Raw genomic sequence first — 24,198 nt, 5'->3', positions numbered from 1 at the left:
CAAAACCCAGTGCCTGACCTTGCCCAGATGTCAGGGAAAAACCAACTGCAGTCCTATGGCAGCTGTAAAATGAGCCTGAACTAAAACATATGAGCTGATATTACAGAGAATAACCCTTAAGAGGTGGGAGGCTTTGATAGACACACTCCTACAGGTAGCCTCAAACCCTGGCAGCTGCAAGGATTCAATAATGAATGTCAGACTGCTGGCCAGCTGCGAGGGGAATAAACATCTATTTGCCTTCAGTGGAAGTAGCATCAGTTTGACATATGACATTCAAATGATATGAACTTTAAAAGCGTGGTTAAATGACTGCTGTTAGACTTGAAAACTTGAATCCGCCGAAGAAGCATCACAGCCGTTTACCTTAGCTCTGTGGGGGATTGAGTCACTGGGCTTAAAAACGAAAGATCAAAGTGTTTCTGCAAATTCAGTTCACGGTATGTCGTGTGTCCAGCTGGTAGTGTATGTGTGCCGGAGCGATTAGAAAGTAAAGATGGGTCCTTCCATTGCTGTGTCCTTTGACTCTGCAGATGACTGCTGCTGGCACACGTGGGACTGAGGAGCCACGGACCCATCCCTGTGTGACAGGCAAATGGGGAGCAGCCGTGTGTGTGTGAAATCTGGGGCTGTCAGGTGGAATGGGGTGAGAAAAAGGGGTTGTCCCCACCTGGTCCTGTTCCTGTGGTCCAGCACCCCCTTCACCTGGCATCCTCTACCTCCTCCATGCTGCTGGGCTCCTCTTTGAGACTCTTCTGCATTTTGTCTTTCAGGACTCCAGCCCAGCCAGTGCCGTGTCCATCACCAGCTCGTTTTTTGAGTTGTCCAGGAAATGAGCGCTGCAAAGAATTTACCTCTCTATTTTAGGAGACCTTGTTATGCACTTGTTACATTAGCCTGTCAGCTTAATACCAGCAGTCATAACACTTTTATAACTTACCCACTGAAGTGCTTTTGCTTGCAATCCTCACACTAAAGCAAAAGCACAGGACCAAAGCTGCTGCAGGAGAAAATCACTGCTTCCTGACCTTTGAGCGGACTCTGTGGGCTGATTATTTCATCGATTTTAACCGAATCGAGCATTCAATAAGGGTGTCTGGAGGCCTGTCTCTCTTCAGCAGTGGGTCCAGTAAAGCACCAGCAGCAATAATATGGACAACCTCTATGCAAGCCTGGGTCAGGATCAGGAAAGCTCTAAGTGTCTTGCAAATTGTGGCAGGCACAGCCATTCTTCCCAGGACTGGCCCGGGGACCCTCCTCTCACCAGCTTGCACAGCGATGGGAGAGGACTGAGAGCCAGCGAAGAGCTCGAGCTTACGTCAAGCCCGGCAGCGATATCACTGCAACGAGTGAGCACCATGTTAAGTGCAAGTGGGTGCTCTTGCTTGAAACAAGCCTAAATAATTAAAGCACAAGTGAATGGGGCCAGATCTGAATGATGTAACTTGATGGTGGGCTATCCTTACAGAAGGAGCTGCTGCTATGTTTGCATTAGGAAACAGTGCTGTGCTATAGGAGGGGGATGTGCAAAGGAGCTGATGCTGAGGGCCTTATATTCATCCTATATATTTTTTAGGGGGATTAGAGGACTCGCTTCAAGCTGTCAGCAGCTGCAGCAAGTTAGATGAGCTCCTAAAGCACATTTAGACTCCTCCAAAAGGAAACCCCTTTGCTCACTTTGTGACCTTGCTGTGATCTGGCTCGAAGCATGGTATAAGGTGGATGCATGCCAAAATTCACTATTGCCTAACTATAAATAGCTTTTAAACAGATTTTACATGCAGGTAAACTGAGGCACACAGCTGTTGAAGAGCACAGCTTTTTTTCCCTCTGGCTCTGGGGGGAGTGGTGCACGCTCGTTAACTCTAGAAATCGGACCAGAGAGGGTTACCATAGAACAACCCCCAGATAGCTGCTCAGTCTAGAATAAAGCCAAGAAACAGTGTCCCATGCCCTGTGCCTGCTGCAAAGCTCACAGCGCTGAGCAATTCCCCATGGCAAGGTCCCACCCAGCCACTCCACAAAGCCAAACTGATGGCAAACACCGCCCCCCCCCCCCCCCCCCCCCCCCCCCGCCCTGGCCCAGCGGAGGTGTGCACCTTTGGCTCTCAAGCATAACTGAATTCAGCAAAATGAAGATGAGATCTGGCACACCTCGACATGGTTTTGTCCCTTGCCAGAACCCCACGCAGGTGCCAGGAGATCAAGCACTGCCGTGCATTCCCTGGCTGGTCTCTCCGTGGGTACGTTGGTGGTGCCCGTCACAGCCGCCCGCTCGCCTGTTCCATCAGCGCTGGGTACTGGCAGATGAAGATGCTTTTGAACAGAGATGAGAGAGGCTGAGATCCTTTGACACCTGCAAGTGAACTGTACATTGCCAAAATGTTAAGCAGTTTTGTGAGAGAGATTATCCTGAAGGATGTTTTCCGTAGTGTTGACATTTGTGCGTGAGTGCTTAATTCCAACACAGGCGAGGAACCCCTTCCCTCGCTGCCATCAGGCAAGCTGTGGCCTTCGCTCCAGCAAGGTTATTAATTCATCCCTGACCTGTGACACTGTGTGTGACACTGTCACCCTCATCTTCTCGGTTACTTCTCAAGGCAGAGACCTGAGGATTTTCCATGCCCCTTTTTATGAACTGCTGTGACAGTGCAGGCACTTCTCGGCTGTTTGTTCTCCAGGGGTCTGACTGCTTCTATATTTTGTCATTCTCCCCTGAGATGTACCATCACCGTCAAATACAGTGCTACAGCTTTAGAAAAGGGGACAGTAACAGCTGAAAAGGAAGATGAATTGTCACTTCTGTACGTTGGTGGCAGAAGGGAGCTGCAGTGCTGCAGGATGTGAAGGCAGAAGGGGAAGCCGGGGCTGCCTGAGCTGCAGGAATTTTCTAACCCTCTCACCCAGTTCATTGGTGACTCTAGAGAAGCAGCCTGAACTCTTACTCTTCCCCTACACTTCCAGTCAAGGGTGTCTTTCAGTGGGGAATTTAATCGGCTGCAGAAAGGTTATTATGTCTCTTTCGGGGTTTTCTACTCAATTCCTACAATATATAGCAAGAAAGTATAAAAAGACTAAATAATAACACACATATAATACATCTATCTCTATATAAAAGAATATAAAGGAAATATAAAGACTGCTATGTAGTGAGCAAAGTTCTTAAGCCCAATTTTGCAATAGGAATCACTTCACACCATCAACATCTCTGCTCAGCCATTTATTTTGGACTGTTGAATCTTAAACTTTGCATTTCCAGAAGCGGCTCTTACTATTGTTGATACACATAGGCATTAATTCAGGATATAATGGGTTTTCATCTCCCAGGAGTCCAAATAGCATACGGTAGTGACTGGGCTGGATGTATGCACATGCAAGTATTTCACCCAGTGCCAAAATTTGACAGCTTGGAAGCAGAAGACATCCTCCTGTGGAAGGGTACAAGCAAAGCAGATGCATGAGCTGTTCAGGAGAGCATGGAGAACACTTCAAACCCTGTATGAGGTGAGCTGGTCTGCAGCATGGAGCAGATGCTGGGATCAAAGCCCTCTAATGGAAGGACAAACGCTTAGCTGAAACTAGCAAGACCCGCACCCGCAGTTATTTGTGGTGCTAGAAGGTGACAGTGGAAGAAAGAACGGCAAAAGAGAACTATCTCCACTCTGTGGCACTGATTTTTGAGGATCCTTTGAGGATCCTGTCAAAGTCAGGGAGCCCAGCTGGGAGAGGTGATGGGACCACATCGTTGTCTGGCCAATGGCTTATGAGACCTACACGTGGATTCACTTGTGTACGGAGAAAAGAGTGGAGACTGGCATCAGTTACAGAAGAAGGGAGCAGGCTTTTTATTGCAGTTAGCCCTCCAGTACCAGTTTCTGGAGGAATAACGTGAAATGTGAGCATACGGGTCTTCTAGAATCTACAAAAATGCCAAAGTCTAGCAGGACTCTCCAGCTCTCAATAGCCAAAGGCAACACCTTCCTTCCAGATCAGGGTTCTTCAGGACATCTGAAGGCTCTTAGTGCTGCAGCCTGCACCTTTAATCCAGTTAAGTTGGTCTTAAAATTGCCTAATATCAATCAGAGACTAAAAAGTGTCCTGACAGCAGTATAGATGGTGGCTGTGTTGACAGTCCCTTCTACGGGAGGTGGCTGCAGCCTGTGGTAAAATAAGCAAACAACCCAGAAACACATGCGGGGCACTTCTCTCCCACTCTGTAAATCTCCAGCCATTGGGGGTAACTGCTTGTCTCTGAGCTCCTCCAGTTAACTCATCTGCACTCTAAATCACGCAAAAGCCATCGAAAATCATAAGAAAATCTAAATAAATCATCATCAGAAACTTTGCTGCAGGCGTACATTCCTGCAAGGATGTGACCATTTTAACACTTGTTAGGGTCATAGCACACAGCTGAGGAAATAGTCCTGGACAACTCTGCATTCCCAGGAGAATAAAACCAGAAGACAGAGAGAGTCACCCAGCAGGCAGTAGGAACAGGAGCAATGGTAGCATTACTTAACTATGTGCAATTTGCTCTCCCTATCTTGATTTAAATTACACTGCCAGAAGAGACTGACAGTGTCTGGAATCAAATTGCTTAGAAAAGTGCCTCTTCAGAGGGAGAGAAAAAAATGCCCAAATAACTTGAGTGCAAATGGTCTTGCAAAATGCCTATCGTGATCAGGGACAGCAGGATCTGCGGCTCGTGTTCTTTAGGATAATGCTCATGTAATTATGCTGAGCCAAATCCCTAATGCCCTGTTGTGAAGTGGGGGGGGTCACACCACTGACGATGCGACAGCACACACATCAGTCTGGGTCTCCTCTCCAGAGTTAGGGGAGGCATCATCAAACAAAAGTCTCTGAGCTCTTCCTGCTTCCTTCACTTCTCCAGGTCAGTGTGGGCTCTGGGGACCATCTTCAGGATGATGGGCTTCTTCGGTTGCATGATACCTTTTGTATCCAGAACCAGAGGGATCTTGAGCAGGAGGAAAAAAAAAAACCCACAAAAAATTGCCATGTCAGCTGGGAAAATATACAGTCATGACACCGACAGGACCCCTACAGCCCACATACATCTCGGTCACCCCTTGTTTTCAATGCATTTCCTAACTTACGGGTGTACATATAGCTATCACTGTTGCTTGTGCAAAACACCCACAAGCTGTGGTTTCATAGCCCTCAGCTCTTGAATAAACTGGTTAGTGAATCCTGACTTTTGCATGGCATGATCAGAAGAGCTTGGTGCACTGACCAACAGACTACACTGGAGGGAAAAGCAGCCAAAATCGATCCGGAGAGTTGCAGCTAAGGAGGGGCACGCAGTACCGTTTTGTTTAATGCTGAAGAGTGTCAGCGCTAAGGGGAGCTAGATCGTAATGGGAGCTGGAGGAGCAGTAAGCTCGCCAGCAAGAATGAAACTCAGATTGCTGCTCAGACTGAGTACCAAAGAAAAAGCATCCTCACACCGAAAAGCGCAGGGCTCCCATGGGGTATGCTGGAAATCTCAATAAAAAGGACATTGAAAGCAGGTGTTGGAGGGAGTCATTGTGCAAGGGAGGGAAGAGTGTTTTACCAGGTCTCCTCCATCGATTTGATGCTGCTGGTATTCCAGCCCTCCTTCTCCCCGTCAGGACAAGGCTGGTACACCCCCCGCCCGACAAGCTACATTAAAATCCTTGTATCCCAGTAAGCTTTGTTTCAGGAAATTTAAGCAATGTGGCTCAGAGCCCAATGTGCCATCAGCGGAGGAGTGAGAGGAGGCTGCAACTTCCATATCCATATTCCAAAGGGATGTTCAAGCACAGATTTTTCCCTCCTGCTCTGATCTGATGTACATGACATCTTCTGTAGAAAGAAGGGCTGAAAGAGCCCCATAAACCTATGGGCACCAATAATACAATACATATTTAACTTGCCTCCTTTTAATTAAAGGCAGTTATAAAAAGAATCAATTTTATGGATTGCAGAGGACTAGAAAAATGTCATTAGACTTGGGGGAGGGTGGATAGGTCACTGCATTGTTAATGGACTATTACAGTCTTTCACCTCCAGGTTACTAGTTGAGTTGCAATCTGAATCTGCAGAGATTTCCAGCTGAGCACCTGTGCCAAGTAATAATTTAATAAGGGTTTTTCCGTTTCTTACAACAAATGTCCTTTGAATACACTTGCTGCCCCCTTTGCTCTGATTTCTCCAGCTCTCCTCGTGAACGAAATGCATTAGTGCCACCTCCTTTTTGCAGCCGTCAGTGCAGAAAGCCGGGTGGGGGCTGGAAACCAGCACCAACCACAGTGCTACCCGCCTGTGAGCGACCAGGAGCTGCCGTGTTTTCGGGAGGGCCTGATTAACGTGGAATTTCCCACAGCCATGGCACTGACTTCGGGTCAGACAGCCCCAGCTTGTGGGGTCTGTCCCACCAGTACCGCATGTCACGTTCACTGGGATCCTGGGCAAAGCCAAAGCCTGCTGGGATCCTGCACAACCTCAAAGGGGGAGCAGGTCGCCAATTCAAATTTAGCTCAGATTGTGCTTGCTTGGAAATTGTCACCCTTCTGAGGCTGCCTGGTGGCCCACAGGAGATGAATTTTGGTGCCTTGGGATCTCTCACAGAGAGCAGCCATGCCTGTGCTGCAAAGCAGAGCTTTGGGGTGGGCTGGGGGGATATATCCTCCCTGCTCTCTGGAGCAGGGTCTTCCTAAGCCAGGCCAAGGCAGCCTGGCCACGCAGCACAGGGGAACAAGCACCTCCTAGAGCTTCGGTGCCTCCAGAGAGAAGCAGAGGACTGCAGGGATTTCAGCCTGACGTATTCCAACATTAAAATTGCTTCTGTAGAGGCTTAGAAAAATATATCAGTAACTTGTGGTGAACCATTTAAATTAACTGAGGAGATTTAAATACAGTTATTCCCATATGCCACTCTAATCCACAGTGAAATCTTTCTCCCCGATCTCTGCGTGAAGTAGTAAAAGCCAAGTCTGCAGACAAGGTTCAGCAGTCCTGAAGTCTCTGCACTCCTCGGGGAAAAGAGGAATTTAATGTGCATGAGAGGAAGTTCCCTGCTTGTCCTGAGATGTGCACAGGACCGTATCAGTGGGACTAAAGGGCAGATAATGAAACACATCCCATATCCTCACCGGAGTGTCTTTGCAGGTTCTGAATGAGAAGTTTTGCAACAGGACGACCACAGCAACTTTCACCATGAGGAGAGCAAACCTCATTCCTATGCAGTTCCTGGGGCCAGCCCCAAACGGCAGGAAGGTGTAGGGGTCAATAGACACTTTGCTCTCTTTGCTGAACCTGATTACAACCAGGAAAAAAAGTTAGAAAGAGCTGCTGTTCCAGCATGTGTCAGCTTGCAGGTCTGCAGCGATGAGGGGTCTAGGAAAGCAAAAGCTTTTTGTGTTTCTATGCGTGTTAGACAAACCCAGCTAAGCCCCTTATTTCTGTCTCAATAGATACATTATGCTCCTGCTTTTATCCTGCTGCTTGGAGTTGGTTGTGCCTCTCCAGGTGCATCAGGTGAACAGGGAATACCTGCAATATGCTAATGCATTTCATAATGACTCCTTTCTCAGAACTCCCTCTCAGCTCAAAAACTGAACCCAGATTTCAAACCCTAAACCACACAGGTCTACAGCTTCACGTCTTCCCTTTAGATCAAAGGACTGAGCGAACACAAAGACGTTCTCCCCCCTGCGTGACTAAAGGCAGGGTTGCTTTTGAGACATGCCAGCCATTCCTCTCCTCATCATGAAAAACAGGGAAGAACAATCAGCTTCACAGAGAAATTTGTCGCTGAGCATTTTCAGTCACACTTCTTAGTGATCAGGTAGTTTTCATGTCAGAAAGCTTTTCATGCCTGGTGCATGAGGTCCAGGTACAAACCTCTGCCACGCTAAGTCAGCCACGAAGTGTCTTGCTACTGTGACACCAGCACATGCCTCTGATGAACTCCCAGCAAGACAAGTGATCCCTACAGAGCTCCTGTCCAGCTATCCATGCCTGGTTTGTCAGCTGGCGTAAGCATGCAGCTACTGGAGCAACTGGTGTACCCTGCCCATTGCCAGAGTACCCTTATTTGTGTGGTTCCTTCTGCATTCGACCCCAGGTGACCATAGAGGTCCATAGGTGATTTCAGCAGCACCCATCTCCCTCCCTAACTTCTGCCTGATACTGCTGCCATGTTTTGTTCTAAAGGTCGTCACATCCCCACAGCGGGGTTAGCTCCCTGGGGTACTGCAACCCCTGGTGCTAGGGCACAGATCTGGTCCTGCTCTCTCTGGACCAGCCCTCAGCATCTTCGTGGCCACCTGAAGCCCAGCAGGTCCAGGGCCCCCCCAGGTCTGCTGTGGGCTGTTGCCTCATTTCACAGGGTCCGACAGAGACTCCTAAGCAAGGATTGTTTCATGACTTGAGTTGAAAAATTAAGTTTTATTTCCTCCCTGTCTTTGCCCTTCCACTGCTGATTTGCACGGCATTGTGCCAGTCACCCAATGGTTCTGGTTTTAATATCTGCCCATAAACCCCTCAGTGTTACAGCTGCTGGGAGCTGCTCTCACTGTCGTTCCCTTCAATGCAGTTAATTAAATTCCATGCACAGTTTATGGATGTAGATCATAAAACTCCCCTCACGGTAATGCTGGGACTAGATGTCAGACAATGATAAATGCCTAATTTAAATGTTATAATCATGCATTCCCCACTTGTGCTGCCATTTCCACTCCCAGGGCCAAGGGTGAGTGTGCAGCTATTCCCCCCCTCCAGCCCTCACCTCTCAGGCCTGAACTCCTCCGGCTCCGGCCAGTATCCCGGGTCACGATGCAGCACATAGACGGGGATCAGGACCACCATGCCCTTTGGGATAGTCACACTGTTGAGCTCTACTGTCTTTTTGCAGACCCTCTCAATCCGGCCCACGGGGGGGAAGAGCCGGAGGGATTCATTCACCACCATATCGAGGTACTCCATCTGCATGATGGTGTTGTACATGGGAGCAGCCTGGGAAGAGGAGTCAGGATGGCTGTGAACATGTGAACATGTCAATCCCCAGCACCACCTCCATGCCTCCCCTTCAGGTGTGGGAGACCAGGGGAAGGGGAGCTCAGTGCTCGCACCTCCTCCACTCCGTGTTGTTTCCAGCCTGGCTTTTGGCTCAGGGTCTCCAAGGCACAGGCGGGATGAACCCCAGCATCTCCCCACCCTCCTTTACCTTGTTGGGCAGGTTCGCATCGATCTCCTCCTGCAGTCGCTGCTGCACGTCAGGGTGGGTGGCCAGGTTATATGATATGTAACTGAGAGTGGAGCTGCTGGTCTCGTAACCGGCGAAGACGAAGATAAGAGCTTGGGCCAGAATCTCCTCATCACTTAATGCTGAAAAGAAGCAGAGAAGCACATGAAAGAAGCTGAAAACTATGGTCGTTAACCCTTGGGAATTCAGGATCCCACCCATCAGTCTAGGTAATGCTGATCATAACTAAACCGCTGCTAACCCTCTAGTACCACAACGGGGCATCTGGCACCGCTGTGCGGCCAGAAAACTGCCGTCAACATCAGTTGGTTTCTTTAAGAGCAGAATCAAAGTGTGTGCAGCCTAAGCCTGACTCAGAAAGTCTCTGCTGTCTTCTGGGATGGTGCTCTGAGCCAAAAAAACCCGACAAAAACAACCAAGAAAAAAAACAAAGGGGCACGTGCCAGGAAAAGGTAGTGATGAAGAGATGTCCAGCAGCTCCTCTGCCATGAGCCTCATGCTGCTGAGGCGTTAGCAGCTCTGAGCATGATGGGGCAGTGGCCATAAGGACAACAGAGGGTTTAACGCTGGCGCTGCTGTAGCATCCGAGCACTGCTGGGGTGCAGCCTGCAGTGCAGGGTGTCGTACAAACACCGCCCTGGCACCTCAGCAGTTTATAAGCATCCTGCCTTGATTGAGGTTGGTAGACTGGGGCTATGCCTTGGCTGAGCTGTTATTTTCTAAATCTAACAGTTTACCTAGGATGAGGAACAGAGATGAGCTCACAGATGAGCAAGGTACATGCAGCATCTGTGCTTTGTATGCTTTAAGAAATACAGCCAACGTAGCTGGCCTTCAGAGAAGATAAAATAAGAAACGGGAATAAGGAGATATTCACTATGTTTGCTCTTTGTTGCACAAACAGACCCCAGGATTTATCCCAGGAAATGGGATAAAATAAAATTTGGTTGATAAGTGTATCATTACAGCCCCACTACTGAGACCTTGGATCTCCTGCAGGATTATGACTGAAATCCTCTCCTACTTCCTTCAGCTGCCTGAGGCACCACCACACTTTCTGCCGAGAGGAGGACAGATCTCAGGACATACATTTGTACAGGTTGGTCTCGGCAGACTTGGAGCTGTCATGTGAGCTCTGCGAGTCAACCATGAGCTGCAGGAAATCCACCCGGTCCTGGGGAGAGACAGAGGCGGTCAGAGCAGATGGGAGTGGGGAGGAGGCAAACCAAAATCCTTGCTGAGACACCCGCTCCATTCCCAGCCCCAGCGGTGGGCTCACAGCTTCGCTGCACGCGGGGGGCCAGGCTGGAGACCCTCTACGAACACAGATACTTTCTCCACGTGGAATTTCAGGCAGGGCGTGTTACTGGCCCTCCCCAGGTTTGTTGAGCTGGGAGTTGGTATGCAGAGTTGACCATAAACTACGGCTTCTGAAGACACCACCAGGTCCCTCTGCACTCAGAAGGACAGCACAGTGAAGAGAAGAGGCCACCTGGGCAGGACTTACCGTGCTGCCGCCCTTTTCCCGTTCCTTCTTCATTTTTAGGAAGACGCTGCTGAAAAAGTTCGTGATCTCTGAGGGTAAGAGAGAGACATTCATCCTTTCCAGCACTGGGATAACGAAGGGAAACAGCACTAAAAGGAGAGAAAAGAACAACACAGTTTAGCTCAAAGGGTCCAAGAAACTCAAAACTGGCACAAAGCATAGAAAGGAGAGAGGTAATCTGGATCCTGACCCAAAAATTTGCTTTTTCTTGCCTTCAGTTCTCTTTTTACCTAACAATGGCTGGCGTTCAATAACACCTGAGAATTTCCTCTCTGTGTCACTACATAGCCACAATGCCACCCCAAGTGTAGCTCTCTGTGACAGAGCAGCTCTCCATCATGTCTCTGCTTGTGGGAGGATGCTGCAAAGAGCCACATGGGCTATACAAACCTTGACTGTGGTTTCCCTAAGGAAATATTTCCGCTGATCTTGTTAGGGTAAAGCTAATCCTGCAAAGTGCTGAGCATCTTCCATATGGCACAGAGGACTCAAAGCTACTAAGGGGACTACCAGGAAACGCAGGTGGTCACCACCTCCAACATCAATTCAGGGCTGTATGAGATGAGGTGTGTCATACCTAAGAATATGAACTTGGGGTCTAGGAAACTGAATTTGAGAAATTTCTTAATGTTGGTGACAAAGGGGTCATTGGGGTTGCTCATGGAGTCAATATTCACACTGAAGGAAGTGCTGGCCACCACGTCCATGCTGTAGGCTCCAAAAATGCTAGGTAGAGAAGAAAAGAGAGTGAATGGGAGGAACCCAACCTGAGTTAGTGAGTAAGAGCCCATGTACAAACAATCCTTGAGAAGGGGAATCTCTTTTAATCAAGGACTCAGTGCAGAGTCCTAACATAGTAGGTCCTGTCCTGATTTGGCAGTAACCATCACTATATTCTCACAAATTTCCCCAGTTGCGTTCATCTCCCAATTTTTCTCAGTGCCAAAATCCTACGCTGTAGTTGGAAAGCACTGAACTGCACTCCAGGGTAACAAAGACTGATTCCTGGTTTCCATCTGTAAAAGAGATTTAAATGACATCCAAAAATACCACATCTTGAAGGGCTTCTGGAATGGGCCCTACTCCTTCATCAAAGTGCATCCCCAGTAAAATGAAATGGGGAACACGGCACAGCTACTGCGTTTGAGCAGAGCAGAGCACAGCAAGCCCACCGCTGAGGAACACACCATGCCCATGACCGCTATGGAGTTTGCCTCCAGAGTTGGCAAAGAATCTATGCCACAGCATGGAAAAGGCTCTCCAAAGCTGAACACACCATACAAACCCCTGCCTGTCAGCCCCACACAGGTACTCACTCCTTCATGGCCACGAACTCATCATTAGCCACTTTCTTCTCAATGTTTTTCACTAGTTTTTCACCATAGTGATTAATGATAGGGAACATCTGAAATGCAAACCGAAGCAGAAGGCGCTGTTGACTCTTGCATCTCCCCCAGACAAGGCTGGGCAGCTCCACGCTGCCATCGGCGACATGCCAAGTCTTGGGCACGTGGAGGAAGGGCAGGCAAGGGGAAGGTGTCATTTCCAGGCCTCAGACGTTGCTTTCTCTCATCTTAATCATCAGTCCACAGAGCTCATCTGACTGATTGAGCAACATTCTCCTCCCAAAATCCACATGCAGCTCCTATTCCAGCTGAGCATCCACTCCAGCCGGGAGTGACCATGGCTCCCGAGCGTGTGGAAAATGGGCACCCACAGTCTGAGCGATGTGCTCAGCAAGAAGAAAACACAGATCGTAGGGCCAATGGCTTCAGCTTGCAACACCATGTGTGCCATTTCACCCCCCACACCCTTCTCCTGGCCCCCTCCCATGGTGACAGAGAGCCACTGTGGTGCCGAACTGCATCCCACAGTGCAGGTGCTGGTGGATGTGGGTGCTGATGGGTGTGGTCTTAACGAAAGGGGTGGCTTCCCAATTTGAGGGGAAGCTCTGCACTCAGGAACGGCCTAGTCCTCCTCCGGTTATTGATGCAAAGCACCAGTGGCCTCTGCTTTACCTCCTTCAGCTTCCCGCTGGTGAAGGTTGGGGACAGCACAGTACGAATCCTTTTCCATGTCTCATCTTCAGCGTTGAAGAGGGCTGACTCCAGGATCCCGTTGAGACCGAAGTTCTGCACAGGGAGAATGTTACAGCAGAAAGGACATGGTTATACAGGGAGATGAGTGGAAGTCTCCAGCCCCCTTCCACATGACAGAGATGCAAAAGAAGACCCCACCACAGAGTGTTGAGGTGGCCTCTGAAGTTGTACCAGCTCTACCTCAAACAGAAATGGAAACAGTAACGTAAGAGTCATAAAGACATCAGCCCAGGGTACATCCAGGCTGATGTCCCAGCCAGAGTGGCCTCTATACCCCCCCTAGCAGAGTTCTGTTGTTGGTACCACCAATAAACCGCTGCACAATGGAGGACAACTACTTGCTGAAGGGCTCAGAGAAGGATAAAGAAACCAAGGAGAAACTCTTTCCTTCTTGCTGCATGTGCTCTGGTGGAGCAGAGAGCAAAGCATGGAACCAGATACCTACCCGGCGATTGGTGAAAATGGTATAGCACTCTTTCACCAGGATGTTTTTGATGAGGACGGGGTCCAAAACGGCCAGCACAGGCTGCCTGCCATCAAAAATCCTAAGCCAAGAGAAACCCACGGTCAGTTCCTCGCTCATGGTCAGCTGGAGTGCCAGCAGCCTGCTTTGTCTGCGGCCAGAGCCATGCGCACCGACTGCTGGAGCCCAAAGGGTCTGGGCCAGCTGGGTCCCCTCTGACAAAACAGCCGAAGGGATGAGGCTGAAGCTGTTTTATTATGTAGTAAAACAGGAGAAAGGGAAAGAAGGTGCCAAACACAGACAGCATGAGCGTTTCTAGGAATGGTCTGTGGTATGAAGGGTTGCCAAAGCAGTGTGGGTTTAGATAAAAGGCGGCTTGTGCCACGACACTGATCCGCCGCACTTGGGCTGTCAGAGCTCTGCTGCTGCAATTGGTAGCTGGAGTCAATAAATCCACACCGAATAGCCCACCTGTGGGGTAAAGAGATTTCCCTGCCTGGCCTATGAGGCAACGAGAGGGGAAAAACTCATCTGTCTCCTCCATTTTCCGATCAACAGAGACAGAAAAACTTAAAAGCTGTGGTGTGAGCTAAAGGGCAGGGAGCCTTGGGCCACAGCCGAGGGAAGCTGCCATCTTCAAGAGGCTTGAGAACATTTAATCTGTCGAAAAAATGCGCTAGGTTTCCTGAAGCCTCCCAGGATTTTTTTTTTTGCACAATTTTGCTTCGGTTTGAGAGGTTCTCAGTAGAAGCACGATAAGAGGCCCCTGCACAAAACCAGCGCTGTGCAGGGAGTGGGGGGCTGGTTGAAAGGTAACTCCTGCCCCAGCTCTGGGAAAAGCCCAGACCGAGATGAAAAACACTGTGGCAGCCTGCAGCTTGCTTTCTGCTCCAGACAGACAGAAGAGCAGCTTCAAAGGCACAAGGCTCAGTTTGACACCGAGCAGTGGAGGTTATTTTCAAAGCTTAGGCAAACAAACGACCCTCCAAACTGGCCACCGCCATCCCAGCCCTCACGCTGTACTGCAGTCCCAGCAGGAGAGAAGCCTTGGAGAGATGGCTGGAAGACTTTCTCGGTGGTGAACCTGGATTTTCCCAAGCCGTCACTGCTGGAATTACAGTGCTGAGACACGGTAGCAACATACCTTTTCCCATTCTATTTTGGGGCCACGGAGCACCCCAAACGGGCAGTTTTGTTCTGCAGAATGAAACTCACCCCCAGATTTTGCCATACTTTTCAAAGCATAGCTGATCGAAATTCAGGACTCCCTGCAAAAGAAGAAAGGAGAAACGAACAGTTTGCCAGTGAAGAGCGATGAAAGCCGGTCACAGCTGGCAGAGCGGTGCATCCCACAGACCCACTGCAAGCAGCAGAGGTTGGGGGGTGCATGGCAGCTCAAAAGAGTTGCGTAGACACTTAGGGGACACTTGTGCTGGAGGGAAAAAATAGAGCGGAAAGAAAAAAACAAAAAACTTTCAACTTCCACTAGCCAACCTGAGCTAAAAATGTAAGGAAGAGAAGGTCTGACAGGGTGCACAGTTCGAGCATGAGCAGAGTTAGCAGGCAGGGCTAGATCCCGGGGTGTCCTTTCACCTTCAGCTCAAAGAGTTAGAGCTGCGATTGTCTTGTCCTCATGAGATTTTCCACTGCAGTTACTGAACCAGAGTGATGATGGCTTGTTTTGTTTTGCTTTGTTTCCTTTAAGGTTTTAACTGATAGTACATGTAAGGATAAAACTTATGGGACACATAACACTCACCATGCGTCAACTAAACCATTAGTAAGAGACCGTGTGCATGCTGTAAACCCAGCAAACGCAAGGTAAAACACCTTTTTTGCTGAAGCTAATGCATTTTGTTCTCCATTTGCAGTCAGGTACCTGGGACCAGCTACTACCTAGTTGTTTGGTAATGTTGGGTAACTTGATAATATCTTTTTTTTATTTAGAAATCTATTTGTCTTGGCTTAGTCTCAGGCTGGCCCAACAGCAAGTGGCTGGATGGGGCATTGCTGGGGTTAGTTCAGCCTGTTCACAGGCATGACAAAAAGCAGAAAGAACCATGCAGGTGTCAGAAATTAGAAGTCTGAGGCATATCTCCAATATTTTTTGTTTGTTTGTTTCCAACAGTACTTCAGCTGCTGGGGAGCAGGTAGAAATCCAGGGAGAAACTAATAACTTAAACTACAAAGCAGTTGAAAAACACAGCACGCCTCATCCAGGCCAACCTGAATTTTTGTGTTCTCTGTGTGTCCAAAGAGCTTCCTACCTGAAAGCATCATTTCCATCCGACTGAATCAAGGGCAGAGGAAAGAGATGCCCAAAGGATGGAAAAAACAACACCAGCTACAAGTAAGAATCTAAGGCAGATATGGAACAACAGCTGCCAGTACTTACATGCCGGTACGCCAGGAAAGTTCCCAAAAATGGCAGAGGCCGTGGGCCGGGAATGCCCAGCTTCTTGAAGGTCTGGAAAGGCCATATCCCATAGCTGCCAAGCAAAAAGCATGTGAGATGCATTTATGCAATGAAAAAGAGAAGATTATTCATACTGAGCGCAGTGAACAGCTTCAACAACTTGTTCCTGCTACCCAGAGAAAGCTGACATCATGGAGCAGCAGCCCTGCTGAGGATACTCTCTTCCTGCAGCAAGTGCAGGATTACTCGGGGTCTGAGGTAATTTGGGGTACATTTTGGTACAAGGGCTGAAAGGAGCTGCAGCCCAGCCTTGGCAAACTCACTGTGCTCGCTGTGCACATCGGCCATGCCTGGGGGCCTCATGCAGTTCCCCCCATCAGACAGCTGTCGCTCAGGGGACTGGGGAGAGGTCTCAGAGGGATGAAGTTCTCCAGCTGAGACCTGCCCCTGTGTCTGGCTTTGCAAAGCCCTGCTGCAATGCTCAGGTAGAGCCACAGTAGCACAGCAGCCTTGCAGGGACATAAATTACAACAGCAAAATTAAGTTTTTGCCCGTATAGCTCACTACAGCTCCCCTGAGCGACATCAGCAAAAAGGGCAATTTTGCCAACATAACTATTTAAATGGGGGCTTCTGCTGGCACAGGCAGACACAGACATCACCCACTGCCCTGCTCCCAGCCTGCAGAGCCCAAGGACACCCTGTCGCCTTTGCAGCCAACAAGAGCTCGCTGCGGTTACAAATGTGGAAGTTACTTTTCCTTTTGGATCTGCTGAGAAAAGCAAGAAAGTCAAGAAGTTCCCTTCTGCTTCCCTCCCCCCCCCAGCCCAGCTCCCTCCTTCCCCTCCAGCTGGCGCAGGGAGGGCACGGGGAGCCCTGCAGCCCCCCTTTATGAGCCCTGGCTCTGCCCCAAAGGTACTCCAGGAAAACTGAGGATGAGTTTTTAACACTAATTCATGAACTTGGGCACTTCATTCCAAGGATGATGGCCTCAACCCCCTCCCCAGCTGCAGGCACAGGGTTCTGCTCCTCCCTGTCACCCTGGGGGACCAGCCTCTACTTACAGGACCAGAAGGCTAAGGAAGATGATGAGGAACAGCCAAGTGACAAAAGAAAAGTTTGGCAAGAGATCCATTGTGTCTCCCAGCCTGCCCTGAGAGCATTTATCTCCTGTGAAGCCACAGCCTCTGTTTATGAACCTTTTCCCCCTGGCCTTTAGGCACAGCCAGCTCACATGACAGGGGAGGAGATGTCTTGTTTGCTGGGTTGCTCAAACTCTAACCCTTGGGCAGTTTTCTCCCTGGATTGGGCTGTCAACAAGATGCCCAGCCCCACAAATCTAGAGATTGGAAACTGCTGAGACGACAGTTTTTACAAGAGGAAAAGGTAGCAAAGTTTGCCGGCTGCCTTAACTTCTTCCACCTGCCTCTCTCCTGACAGCCACGAACTTCACGTGGGGCTGAGGGGGGCCCTGGCTGTTCCTACAGCAGCAGTGATGCTGAACCAGACTTGCTCCCCCTTAGCCTGTCCAGTTTTGCTTTTGCTGGCTTCATCACTTTTACTGAGGGGTATAATCAGGAGGGCCAAGGAACTGCTGCTGTCCTTCCCCCCACTCCCCTCCTCCGTCTCCTGCCGGATTTCTGGCTGTGCAGATATACCTTCCCTTGTGCCTCCCATCCCCATTTACCATTTTATTTAGGGTTCAGGAGGAAGGGGCTGGAGGAGACAAACCTGCCAGGAAACACTTGCCCAGGCTGAAAGGGCTCTGTTATCCTCAGGCAGAGCCCTCTGGACCTCAGGCTCAGTGGGGAAAAGCACTGGGTCCTGTGACGGCACAACCTTGCTCACACCCCAGCCGATGGGAGCTCTGCCTGGTGTCCCACCAGATCGGTGGCTTTGCTGCCAGCGCCTCGAGCCCCAGGAAGCTGCCAGGGCATGGGCACGTGGGCAGGAGGTGCTGAGGACGCAGCCATCTGCTGGCATGGTGAGCACTGCGCTCGCAAGGAGGTCAGCCAGCACCGGCGCTCCCCAGCCACAGCATTTAGGGCTGGGTTCCCCTTTCCCTTTTGCCCCAGGTTGCACAAGATGACTTTTGATATTTGGCTGTAGGCAGCTCAGCGGCCCCCCCAGAACACCCACGGGACCTGCTGCTTTCTGCTGGAGAGGGAGGGAAGGTGCATTACACCCTGCGTGCAGTGCAGCCTCCGGCCAGTTTACTTACAGCGTGTGCAAACTCCCCGTGCCAGTGGGTGGCTGTGGGGATGGATCAGGACATGGTCTCCTTTGTCCCCATCACACCAGGAAGGGCCACGAGTCTCCTTTGTGCTGTCCAGTGCGGTCCCCTTCTCTGTGTCCCCTGAGGCCACCAGTAGACTCACATGGCCAGGAGGGAACCAGACCCAGCTGAGGGACCCACGCGCACACCACGCTCCCCAGCACCAGGCATCGTGGTTGTGCCTTTGGCACACTCAGCCTTGAAGAAACCCAAGTGCTTCTGCAATCACCTGCCAGTCAGTGCAGGCAGATCACACGCGGCCGTGCCCACAGGCCAGCAGTATTTTTTTGCCCCTGCCCAAATATTTATTTTGCCTCATAAAACACATCAAGCCACCAGTGAGTCCAGAGGTCACCTCCACACCCATGTGGCAGAGCTGAGTGGCAGTGCTGCTGTTTTTGGTAGGACAACATCTCAGATGTGCCCAGCTTCACAGTGATTCACACAATCACTGGCTGGCGGTAATCAATTAACCAGTTTAGGGAGGAGGTGCATGCCTGATTCCTGCTTGCCCAGGCTGCTCTGAAGAGCTGAACCCCGGCAGCATGCTGTGGCACGAACCTTAGTCTCCATTTTATGGGGTCTCCCCCTCAAAAGACACCTTGAAGTGGTCACACCCTGGGAGTTATCTCTTGTTGTTGCATCCACAGGCTGGTTCTCCCCCTTGCAGCATCCCATGCCAGAGGGCCATCAAGAACAGTGATGAGAGGCTGGAGGTGCTGGGGCAGCGGCTCGCCAGCTGGGATTAGCTGTATTTCTTCCCCTGCACAAACCCTTTGGTTTCTCAATAAGCTCTGCTAACAGCCATGGCCATTTGGCAGCAGGAAGCGGGTTCGTGGGTCAGTATTTTCTCCTCTCTTCAGACAGAAACTGAGGCAAAGCCAAACTTCAGAGGAGAACAAGGAAAGAACACATGCCAGGAGCCTGCTCGTTTGTCCAAAGCAGTTTTAAGCAGGAGCAATCTACTGATCAAGAGGTGACACTAAGGAGAAAATGGGGTGCAGAGCCCTATTGAACCTTTCAGTGCTCCATCACACAGCTGGGCAGGGGGGACAGTGACACATCACCCTGACCCATTTCACATCAGGAGCACTTCCCGGCAGCGACACGCTCTGCTAACCTCCCCATGACCCTACGGTGACGAAGCGGTGAGCTCCGAGGAGATGCAGGCTGGTGGCGGGGATGTTACCGCGTATGGCTGCTGCCGCTTGGCCCTGCAGCATCCCTGATGGCAGCCACAGCCATGGGGTGCGCGTGTGGCTGGGGAACTTCTGCAAACTCCTTATGCACCAGAGATTTTTTCTCTTTTTTTTGCATGTCTCTTGGAGTGCTGCTGTCTCCCTAGCTCCACAGATTTTGGAATATCATAGCTGGTAAAAAGTCCACCCCGCAGCCAAAATTGCTACTGCAGCTCAGAGCTGCAGGTGGGCAATCCTGAACGTTCATTGTTGCATAATTTTATACAAATTGAATGTATTAAAGTGATGCTTTTATACTTACGCAGCCTTTTGGACCAAATGCGATGGTATTACAGAGAATATTTTTTTAATGTGAGTATCACTGAAACAGCACCCAGGAGGGGTCAAGCAGAGGGGAAGGCTCTCCACATCATCTCTCCTGGCAACATTTCGAGGGTTTTAGCATTGTGGGCAAGCAAACCACACAGCAGCGCTGCAGGTGAGACTGCTGCAGCATCCCAGCAACTTGTCTAAGAGAAAAGGAGAAAGTTGCTCAAGTTTAGGCGACACAGCTCTTGTCTGTCCAAGGCTGATGACTCAAGAAAAACCTCTTGTGGTACGGAAAGGGGGAGCAAAGACTGCTCCCCACCATGCTCGGGCAGCAGATGGGCTAAACCAAGTGAAAAATAGCAGCAGCAGCAGCAGTGAGCTGACATCAATGCTTCTTCTAATTTCACCTGTTTCACAAAATTGTCACTTCTTCTCCCCCCTCTCCCATTTCGGGTAATAACTTGTTTAATAGGAAATGTCTCTGAGAGCTGTTAAACCCCATCGGTAAGAGTCACATCAGCGGCCAGTGACCTCTTCGATGCACTGGGCTGCGGGCATGGTTATATATTAGAAGACAGAGATGGTTTACAGCCCTAGTGATGTCTCTAGGGTTAATTAATGATCTGTACCTGTGGAGGACCCAGAGTGGTCCAAAAGGAGCCTTCTCCTCTGGGTCATGAGCAGAAGTGGCCTCAGCCCCTCTGACATCACCCTTCTAACTGACAGTGCCATTGCTTTCCCCATTAATAAGAAAACCCAAGAAGTCTGAAGAGGCTTGCAGAAGCCCTGGGGTTATGCACAATGCTATAAAAAGACTATGTATTCTCATACCCTGGGGAGAGGAGGGGTTACTCAGTGTGACCTCCACTTCCCACCATGGCAGGGTCTCCCGTAGTGGTCCCATGCTTGTCTGCTGGCCACCATGTGGTCTGTTGCACTGTGGTGGCTCCTGGCGTATTTGTTCCTGCCACCCCACCCCAGCAACAATCCTGGCTCAATATTAACTTGCACGCTATCTACCGCTCCTTATCGCAGCAGTGGCAGGGCGCTTGGTTTTCACGCATCAGATGCTTTCCCTGTGTTTGTGTTACTGTCATCAAGGAACAGAACATCCTTCCACTGCGGTCAGCACCCTGCGCTCCTTGGCGCGGAGAGGGGACAGGTGGCCAAGCAAAGTAGATAGGTGGAGATTGAAAAGCTGATGGTCACCATGGTTAACACAAACAGAAGGGGATTTGAGCTGTGATATTTGGCTGCAGTCACTGGTAGTGTCACAGCTGTAAAAACGGAACAATACATCTTAGAGAAACTGGGGAAATGACGACTGAATTGATGGGGCGTAGATGATGTTATTAAACTTCATGTGGAATTTCAGAGGAGTGGGGCTGACAAACAAAAACCCCTTGTGTTTGTAAAAACTCCCAGAGAGACAGGTACACAAACCTATTAAACTACACAGTCCTCCGCAAAGGAGAGGTGATTTTACCACTGTCTGGTCAGTGGAACTGAAGGAGGCCAAAGGGAGAGAAGTCCTGCGTGGATGCTGACCACCAGGTAGAAGACCACCCCCAGGAGACACATGCTTTGCTCCATCTCAGGCTTTTTCTTCAGCTGTTGTACCGTAGACTCAAAGACTTTCCTTTCCTTCACACGCTATGGAAAAAGTCATGTTGTAACACACAACGGTCTTCTAATAGACATAGCAAAATGTCAGCCCGGTTAAAACCAGGCTTTTATTCACCAATTGTCCCATCTTGAACAGTTCTCTTCTTATGTTCCTCTCGTCCCACAAATGGGATCACGAGCTGTTTATTTCTGGCTCTTCATTACAAACCTTGCTCTCAAATGAGCCTCTTGAAAGGACTAAATGGGAAAGCACCAGATGTACGACTTCCTCAAAGAGCTCCAGCAGCCAGGGAATGACCGAGGGCTGGCACTGGTTCCTGCCTGCCTGCTCACCGAGCCCGAAACCACGCAGTGCTTCATGCCTGGGTATTTCTGAGACCTTTGCAGAGCAAAACCACCACATTGCTCCTTTCATCCAGCACCGCTGCTGAATGCTGCTGAAGCGTCGGCAGCTGAAACCCATCTCCCTTTCACTCTTTTATAATTTCTGAGCAAGGATGGAAAATTATAAGCTACAGCCAGTGTTACAGCATAAAGCCAATTACAGAAAGCACGGAGGGAGCAGTGCTGTGCACACTCGGACACCAGCTCCTTCAAGGACAGCCTCTCCTTTGCCTGTCTCGCATTGTACCAGAGAAGAACTGTCTTTTCAGACCTCCCAGCTGGTAGCTCAGGCTCACTTGATGAAGCAGCCAGCACTTTCCAGCAAGTGAAGTGGCACTGCAATATTTGCAATGACCTCAATTTCTGCTGAGCCTCATCCAAATCAGAAGTCAAGCCAGAAGAAAAACCAAAATAATGACATGGCCCTGAAGACATCAGCTTTAAACACATGATGTACAGCCCTTTCTACCATAATCCCCCTACTTCTAAGCCCACCCTATCTCACAAAGACACATGTTAAATAGAGCCCGGCGGGTGCTATTTAGAGTCGGGATCTCTGCTCGGTCAGAGCGGCATCACTGCCCAACGGCAGTTTGGCCCATTGCTCCTGTCCCTGGCATCTGGGCTCTGGTCGTTTTTTCCGGGCACACCCCACGTACGGACCAGGGGCTGTTTGGGTTGTGATTCATACAGCGTCACGGGCTCCCTGTCAGCGGGTGCTGATGCAAACCATCCCAAGCATGCCTGGGCACAGTCCCTCCCAAGAATCCAAGCAGGTAGGGCTGGAGGCTTCTCACTCAACCTCACCGGGAGGATTTTTTTACAGCAACTAAAGTGAGGCATTTGGCCGGTTGGATTAGTCCTTGCTTGTTTCACGAAACAGGTTTCATTAAAAATAACTATCTTCTTCTCGCTTCTTTGATTTCTTCTGTGATGTGGAGACAGCTACAGATCAGTGGAAGTGTCCTCATCGATCACCCTGGATGGTTTTTGCTGGATGGAGGATTGAAATGCTGAATCCTTCCTCTGCCAGCCCTTTCCATGGTGGGGGGTAAAACATTTCCTAATTTCCATCAAGTTACATGAGGTTTAATCCCAGAGGATACAGTCTCCTGGCAGATTAAGTCATAGTCTCATAAATCAGTCTGGAAATCTGCCCTGCTTCATCCCAAATTTTCCATAGTTCATCTTCTCTGATGACTCTAATTGCCCCGCTCCTTCCTTGCCCCCCACCTCTGGGGTGTTTATTCTAGTCAGATCCTCTTGTACACACATAAAAAATAACCCAAATTTTTTTTTTTTTAAAGTTTGTATTTACAAGTTGAGTCTTGTGCTGTCGGAATTAGACTCTAATTAGGTCAGTCATGTTCCCCTGGTAGGGTAAGAATGATAGCGCTGGAAAACAGACAATTTATCGAGATCCAAAAATAACTCATCCTGATGTTTTGTAAGAAAACAGTGTTTTCTTTGCCCTGCACTGAGGACATTTGGAATTGAAGCCACTTGGGCACAGGGATACCAGCCACACAGACTGCAGCTTGGTCCCACAGGCAAAGCCAGTCTGTGCCTCAGTTTCCCCCTACCAAAGGATATTAATCTTGCCCAATTTGACAGGGCTGTGGCAAGGTCACCTGTGTTTGTAAGGCATTTTATCACTCTTGGCACAAGGCCCCAGGCTATATTACACACGCTTTTTTCCCCGGCCTTGCCTTTTAGCCTTATTTGCAGCAGCGTTTGGAGCACACAAAGTGCAAGCATCCGCGTGAGCTCAGACTGCCAGGGCTCAGGGTGAGGAAGGAGCCCATGGCTGTGTGCACTGCTGCTTTGCCAGAACGCCTATCCCAACAGCCCCTGGCAGTTGCACAATGCAGGGAAGTACCTTCGAATGACGCTGCGGACGTTGGTCCCTTCTTCCTCCGAGACACCCTCAGTCGCTGTCACGCACCGACGCTTTGTGCTCGCTCGCTTCCCCGCGGGCGGGTGCAGATTCTCTGATTCTGCAAATGATTTCGCGGGTTTCAGTGCTGCTGAGAGATTTGCCTGGTAAAACCTCACAGAATGGCTCCACGCACCAGACTCAGCTGGTTTAGGATTATCTTAACTCATTAACAAATGGTGATGAATATGCCAGTTGCCTACTTAATGAAGGTCTCTACTGGCCTGGGAAGTCAGCAGCCACATCACAGTGGTTTAGAAGCACATGCCCCGCATTTCCAAGGAAACAAGACAGCAAAGCAAAAGGACTCCTCTTCTTGGGGCACAGTAGAAATGAACAAATACATGTGATCAGATAAAGTTCCTTTTGATCTGGTGGGAAATGCCGGTTTGAAATGAAAATAATTGGTGAGGCAAGAGGAGGAGAGAAAAAAACAAAACCCAACAAGAAGAAGCAGGCTTGAAAAAAAAAGAAAATAAAAGGGGCAAGGAGAAAAATAAATAACCCTGCAGCAAAAACACAGAGGGAAGAAGAAGAAACAAATAAGACAAATAAGGAGGAAAAGGGTCAGTAATGAAAGCCCAGATTACTCAATTCAGTCAAACCATTGCTTGTGCTGTTCGGGGCAGGGTGGGAAGCCAATCCGTTTTCGCTGGTATTGTTTAGGCTACAAATGCCGTGGCACATTTCCCATCC

General features: G+C 49.6%; 1 protein-coding gene across 1 annotated transcript; it reads right to left on the bottom strand.

The window, feature by feature from the left end:
* Positions 1 to 3,821: 3,821 nt before the first annotated feature.
* LOC101911664 (cytochrome P450 3A29-like) lies at positions 3,822 to 16,997 on the bottom strand. The gene is made up of 13 exons (XM_005228983.3): positions 16,838 to 16,997; positions 15,754 to 15,847; positions 14,574 to 14,626; positions 13,341 to 13,440; positions 12,815 to 12,928; positions 12,113 to 12,201; positions 11,374 to 11,522; positions 10,758 to 10,885; positions 10,340 to 10,424; positions 9,212 to 9,372; positions 8,774 to 9,000; positions 7,137 to 7,299; positions 3,822 to 4,978 (listed from the first exon to the last, which is right to left on the bottom strand). The coding sequence occupies exons 1-13, from the start codon at positions 16,906 to 16,908 to the stop codon at positions 4,883 to 4,885; spliced, it is 1,530 nt and encodes a 509-aa protein (XP_005229040.2). The 5' UTR covers positions 16,909 to 16,997; the 3' UTR covers positions 3,822 to 4,882.
* Positions 16,998 to 24,198: the final 7,201 nt, after the last annotated feature.

The sequence above is a fragment of the Falco peregrinus genome, chromosome 5 (assembly GCF_023634155.1).
Source record: "Falco peregrinus isolate bFalPer1 chromosome 5, bFalPer1.pri, whole genome shotgun sequence".
NCBI lineage: Eukaryota > Metazoa > Chordata > Aves > Falconiformes > Falconidae > Falco > Falco peregrinus.
The sequence above is the reverse complement of the archived record's forward strand: the minus strand, read 5'-3'. Positions and strand labels throughout refer to the sequence as shown.